The 6,824-nt window shown below is 39.9% G+C and overlaps 1 protein-coding gene across 4 annotated transcripts in view; it reads left to right on the top strand.

Moving 5' to 3' along the window:
- The first annotated feature begins 642 nt into the window (after positions 1–642).
- Positions 643–6,824, top strand: part of dgki (diacylglycerol kinase, iota) — a 98,886-nt gene continuing 92,704 nt past the window's right edge. For all 4 annotated transcript variants that reach the window (XM_085136746.1, XM_085136748.1, XM_085136747.1 and 1 more), the window contains exon 1: positions 643–1,128. In XM_085136746.1, coding sequence (XP_084992872.1) covers positions 905–1,128 — 224 coding nt within the window. In that variant the 5' untranslated portion in view covers positions 643–904. The remainder of the gene's footprint in view (positions 1,129–6,824) is intronic.

The raw sequence follows: 6,824 nt of genomic DNA, 5'->3' as shown, positions 1-6,824 counted from the left end.
GTACTTAACGTTTCAATGGATTTGATGTTAAAGAAGAAACTGTAAATAAATCACTAATATTAGTTATAAAATAGTAGTTTAAAAGATTTTGAGCTTTAAAAACAACTATGTCATCTGAAATTTTAAATAATGCCTTTAACTTGTGGTAAAAAATGCATGGGAATATGGAGCTTCTTAATGTGTAAAAAAGTATAAGTGCAGGGATTGATTCTAAATCATAATTATAATTTGTGCAAGAACTCACTTTAAAAAAAAAAAATTCAGAATATTTTTGTGTTTGTCAGTTGTTGTAAAATGTACTTATTAGGTATTTTCAGGCTTATTTAAGGGGAAACTGGTCCAAAATTAAAAAAGTAGGAGAAAAAAGCAAAAGGAAATCTAGTTTAAACCTCTAATTAAAAAAAAATATAGCGGGCACAAAACTATAGTAAAAAAAACAAACAAGCTGCTCTATGTATAAATAACTATTTTATGACATAAAAAGACAATGGTTAATATTTAATGAATTATTATAATATTATTTTTAAAATATCAAATGTCACATAAAAATGTATCGTTTAAAAAAAAAAGTTTGGGGGCTTTTATTTTGAAGACAAGTTTTCCTACTTCCTACCTGGCGTGCGTAGCTTGACGTAACTCACTGCCAGTTGGTCAGGGGGCTCGTGAGTGCAGTTCGTTCTGTTGTCCAGGCGGCTGCGCGTGCTGCCGTGCTCGGCTGCAGTATATAAAGGCGGTCAGCGGTCAAAGCCCACACAGCCGCTCTCAGCTTTACGGTTTTTTTTTTTATTTTTTATCATCACCCCGGAGTAGTTAGACTCTCCTTTTCACCGCCGGCATCCGCGTCCCCTCAGTACGCGGAGGAGAGGGGGTCCAGCGTGGCGTGACACCGCGAGGAGCGACCAGCATGGACCCCCAAGCGAAGGATCGCACCAGCCCGGCGGCGGGGGGCTTAAGCGGGCGCCCGGCCTCTCTCGGAGCTGACGGGGGTGACTCGGAGTCCGGAGCCGGCTCGGAGGAGGCTGCCGTGGGCTGCTGCAGCGACACGTTCAGCAGCCTGCCTGACATGGAGCAAGAGACTCTGGAGGAGAAATTAAGGGGACTGGCGTTCAGAAAACAGACGTCGTATCGGTGAGTGGGATAGCTGGGAGGATGCTGGGGAAGGATACTGGTTCGAGAAGGATATGTTTGTGCATTTATTATGTCTTTGCGCCTATACTTCACTCTCCTCGTGCTTAAGTTACACGTTAAAGGCTAAAGCTGCTGCAAGAATTACACCCATGCTAGCTAAATCTTGTAAACATAAACACACACTGAGTGGTGCATACTTCAGCTCATAGCTGAAAAGCTAAATTCTCACATGTCATTGTTATGATAACCCTGCCTTGTCCCAGGCTGTGCTCACCATGCTGCTGTTGACAGCCCCAGCACTGATATGCGCACAAAAGCCAGGGCATTTTAGCCCCATCAGTGAGGGATAAAAACAATTTTACATACACAACAATGTGTGCATGTCCCTGTGGTGCTGGAACAGTGTGGAGGAGGGGGAGGGAGTGAAGCTGTATTGATTTGTGATGTGTGTGTGTGTGTGTGCGTGCGTGTGTGAATGCCAGCAGCATCCTGACACCCCGGTGTGACTGGCAGCTGCAGTTGATAGTGAAAACTGGCCAGATCCCAAGCCCACACGTTCACACAGTCGATCTGTCTGTCTTTCTGTCCAGGCTTTGTGTTTATGTGTCTGCTGGAAATGATCTGTAGTTGGGGGTCAAATCAATCATTTCAGCTTGTTTGTGTTCGACTAACTTGTTTGTGTCTGATTTGGGGCAGTGTGATAAAGTGAAGTATAATTTTTACCATTTTTACCATCAGCACTATTAAATCTTTGCTTGGGAAAATTGATAAGAAAGGGTCACAACCTCTAATCTGGTGACTCTGTGCTCGTATGTACTGATTTGTGTAATGAAATTAATATTTTTCACTTTCAGATGTCGATGCCGTTCACATTTTGAATGTGGGAGGGTTTGCAGGAGAGGTTGAGTGAGTCATTTTGCAACTTGCACTGTTGACCTCACTTTGACTCGCAGATTTTAATCATCAAGTAAAAATGACTCTGTTTAGTTTAGGGATTAAAAACTACTTGGTTAGATTGAAGGTCACAAAACAGCTTGGTCAATAAAACCTACTTTGATCTGTTAAGGGAATAAAATCTACTCTGATTAGAAAAAATATCATGTTTTTGGGTTAAAACACACCCATTGCCACTTCTTTTTCTTGGTTTCCATGGTGAGACATCCCCTCCTATTGAAATACATTCGTTTTAAAGTTGTAAATCACATTTGGTCTTCGTCAACACAAAGAATAAAAACTGTAAATTAAAAATTATGGCTGCATTTGATAAATTAGTTTCTTTTAAACCTGGGTGGAGGGTGGGGGTGGGGGGGCAGGATAATTACTGTAAGCCTTTTATTGCCCCAGTAATTAATGACCCAGTCAGATTATATATGCCCCATGTAAACACATTACAGTTGAATAAACCATTCCTTTTTTTTGAGGAATGCAATTCATCTCATTTTAAAAAGGGCTGGTACATTATAACAATCCTATTACAATCCATTCGACAGATGATAATTACCCATTTTTTGTTGTTGTTGTTTGGAGTGTGCATGATCTTTTTAAACAGTGTAAGGCAAAGACAACAGAGACTCACAACTCCTTTGTGTTTATTTTATCATCATTTACGGAGTCTCTGTTCCGAGGGGAAACCATCTTTGGTTAAGTGAGGTTTCCAGGAGATTGTGTTTCCTGGGGAGTGCCACAGCTGGCTTGCCTTTTTCCAATTTTATGACTGCAGGAGTAGTTTCTTGTGATAAAAGTGTTGCCTCAGTAGAAAATGCAGCAGTAAACCAGAGCATTGATGGGTTTGGTACACTGAACATATCAAACCCTCGTCTGCTTTATGGACTCCGGAGGAAAGGATGACGTCATGTGAAGAATCGTGTTCAGTCAGCAGAAGTCTTAGTTGGCAGAAGTTGTGTTATTATTATGTGATAGTCAAGGAAGTGGTGGTGTTTGATTATTTGCTCAACTTGGATCCATTTTATTGCGCCTAACTGAGTCAAATATAGCGAGTCATATGTTCATAAGTAGTACTTTTTTAAAAAAAATGGTGTTTCTCCAGACATTTTGTGCCTGTGAGGAAGAGTCAGTATTTGAGATTTATTGTTCTGTGAAACAGTTCAGAGCTTGATCGGAACTATTTTAAGTCACACTTTTGGCTTCCAGTGATTATGAAAACAATTAACCCATGGTAACCAATGCTTGCGAGGGAAAGATTGGTTGGGGAGTGCTTACGGGAGGTTGCTTGCTCTTGCTGGGTGAAAGTGGTGCACCCAAAACCTTCTTACGTTTGCTTTGCTTGCTCCTAGATAGCAGCGATTAACTTTTACTTTGAAGGTGAACGCCCTAAGTTTCCCGTTTTCATCGCCCATTTTTTTTGTTTCACTACTGCAGTTAGTGAAGGTTTACAGATGCAGTGGTGTCTTCTGTGGAACCTAAAGGTGAATGTGATAATCTGATTGCGACCAAAGAAAGCTCAGGGAGGTTTTTGATGTTATCACCATTTTTTTTTGACCAGTTTAACCTAGCAACAACTGGTCAGAGAATAAACGTTTCCCCTAGGGACCAGCAGTTTCTGACTCGTCTCTAGGCCCGTGTAATTGACCAACTTGCTCGCTGTTAAGTTCAGCTCTAGCTGAGATGACTTCGATAGGTAAAACCCAGCAGTTTCCATAGAAGAACCTGTGGAGGAACTACTACTTGCTGCTTTTTGTCTCCAGATCTCTCAGGATCCTTTGAACTGGCCTGCTTTAAGTGATGCACAGCAGCTGGCTGTTGTCTTGGCAAAGGTGATAAGATCCCAACAATTTAAATGTGAGACAGTTTAGTTTAGTAAATACACAATTTTCCATAGCGTGTGAGTAATTCTGATCATAATTTTTGCCAAAAATAAGGAGTTCCTACTCTCATTAAGTAATAACCTGTGGTCTGCCATACTACACCAAAATAAGGTGGTGTAGTCCAAGGAGCTGGCGATTGTCTAATTTAAAAATGCAACATTTTTTTACGTAAAAAGAAATGGGAACAATTTGACTGTGTTTTTATTAGGTTATTAGGCATTAGTTACCCTATTTTCATCTGGTTAATGTACTAATACAGTTAGTTTATACAAAAGGAACAACTGACAAGTACTTGTAAGGTTATCTTGTGTTTTATAACTGCCGATACCCTTAAAACCTGTCATTCATCAACAGATAGTTGTTGGTGTTTTTGAGATGAAATTCTGGCAAGTGTGATTGCTCTTTTATGATGATTATCAGACACTTGGCTCAAACTTGATTGAGTAATGCAACTAGAAACCAGAAGATTTACCCAAACTCTGGCCTAGATATTCTACATATATAGAAATGCAGATTTCTCTGTATAGAGATTAATATATACCGAGTATATTGGAATATTACACCGGAATTGAGAGTAAAAGTTCTGGGAGGAAAGTGGAATGACAAAAGATGAACCAAATAATGACCTTGTAAGAGGTGAACATTGTTTCATCCATGTCCACCCTGTCCCTTTATAGCTGCTTCCAGTAGCTGTATTCAGTGCTCATAAACTGTAAATGGCCTCACTGGAATCCCTAGTTGGATTATTTTTGTTTTTAAAGCAGAGAATTTGGCTCATGTTACTGCAGCCACTGTTTGCTACTGTGCACCGAGTATTTCAGAGAAGAAGAATGTGGAAATAAAATGCCAGATGGTTAGAAAACCTGCCATTTTTTTTCTTTTTCTTTTTTTTTTTTTTGAGTTAATGAAGAACTTATATTGTGTATATGGTACTTTTTGCTGGAATTTCACTTATTCCCTAGCATGATGTTCTTTTGTCACATCTGAAGTTAGAACAGTTTGTTTCTTTATTGTATTTCTAATCCACCGCAGTATGTCGGTCGTATGTTTGGACTGGAAGAATACAGTCTGGTATATTTAATTACGCCAAATAAATCTGCCTTGTTCTATCAACACGACAAAGGCAGATTGGCACAGTGGTTAACGTGGTGTGTCTTGGGTTGTTCGGACCTTTGACCTTATTGGATGAGGCTATGGTTAATCTGTGAATTTTCTGCTTCGTGGAATCAGCCATGATGTGCAGGAAATGGAATTAGCCGGTCAGGGGAGATGGTTTGTAAGAAGGTGGTTTACATAGCTTTGAAGTGGCCAATGCCAAGAAGTGAATTACCATATGTGGCAATATGAAAGAGCTGAGAAATTATGCTGTTGAACATCAAAGCCAGCGAGTGTGTGAGTGTATGTGAGGAGCTGTGGTATTGTGTGTTTATGGCAGCATGAGGCACGTGTAACTTATCTGCCAGACATTCGTCACACTTTTTCTGTGTGTGTGTGTGTGTTCCCAGAATGCTGTCCCTCCTTTTATCTATTCTTAGATGTCTCACCCATCTGCCTGCATGACAGCCCTTCCTCTGTCAAAAAGACAGCGGCTTTGTGTGTGTCTGTGTAGTCAGCGCACCGGTTGGTTTGTAAGACATTACCTTAATTAGCTAGTCAGTCAGCCGGCTGGACACTCAATCTGTAAGTGAGTCAGTGACATGTTTCTCCAACCACTTCCTGGTTATCTGTGACAGGCAGTTGGTCAGCGTTGCATTTATAGATTTTTCGGATTATCTAGCTGTCAACACAGTTGGCATTAGAGCTCATAAAATTATATAAACCCGCTACAGTACCCACAACCCATAAAGCAGAGCCTTAGCAGAGCGGCAGTTGTGCTCGTAGCAGCGAAACGAGACTCTATCTCTTCTGTCCTGGCCTCACAATGACCCCATTCCATCCCTGCGCACTCTTTCTGAAGTCCTAATGTACCCCAAAGCCCATACATACATGTCTACAATATTTGCAGTCTTCCTGGAACACTCTATTAATTATGCCACAACTGACTGATAGCCTCGTTGAGATTAGATATAAAATATTCATTGTAACTTAGAGCTGCATTGTAGTTGAAATATGTAGTGGGAGATATGTACTGTAAGATAATGCCATTAGAGATGCTGGGGTTCTTCCCTGCACCATTAAAGAGGTGTTAGTCAGAGCCAAAGGACAGTAAGGGCAAAATGATCACTAGTTTTTTAATTATGCTTTTATTTATTCATATATAAACTATATATTTTTTCGAGTAGTCTACTCCCAAAGACTAATTCTCAACCTGGAAAAATCCCTGGATATGTAACCCCTAATTATCCTCTAATGTTTCTGGCCAGCAGCATGTAAATGTTCTGTGTCTGAGGCTCACCAAAGAGCAAACAGAAAAGGCAAACCTTTATTATCTGCACAAGATAGCTATTATGTTATCTGAAATGACAGTTTTAATTAAATTTGTCCTTATTGTAACTTATGAGAACATTTGAGAGAGAACTCACTGATAAATCTGTGAAAAAAGAGCACTAATGGATAAGATTTACAAATATGAATGGGTGAAAATTGCCTCCGTGTATGCAAACAGTCTCCAGTACAGAAGAATGTCTGCGTTTTTGAAGAGAGGGGGTAAAATGGTACATACACAGATAAATTCTGATGCTAAATCAGTGTCTGTGTTCACAAAACAATCTCGGTTTACTTTATTTTGCTGAACTTACAAAATATCTACGAATTTCGCTCGCCTTTTGGTGGTCTCTGTGTGTTATTTTTTTATTCTTTAAATCACTAAAAAAAAAGGTTTAGTATAGATTTGAGTTTGTTGAAACTTTACTGGCTGATCTGAAGAGTTTT

This window comes from Neolamprologus multifasciatus, chromosome 17, assembly GCF_963576455.1.
Source record: "Neolamprologus multifasciatus chromosome 17, fNeoMul1.2, whole genome shotgun sequence".
Classification (NCBI taxonomy): Eukaryota; Metazoa; Chordata; class Actinopteri; order Cichliformes; family Cichlidae; genus Neolamprologus; species Neolamprologus multifasciatus.
The sequence above is the reverse complement of the archived record's forward strand: the minus strand, read 5'-3'. Positions and strand labels throughout refer to the sequence as shown.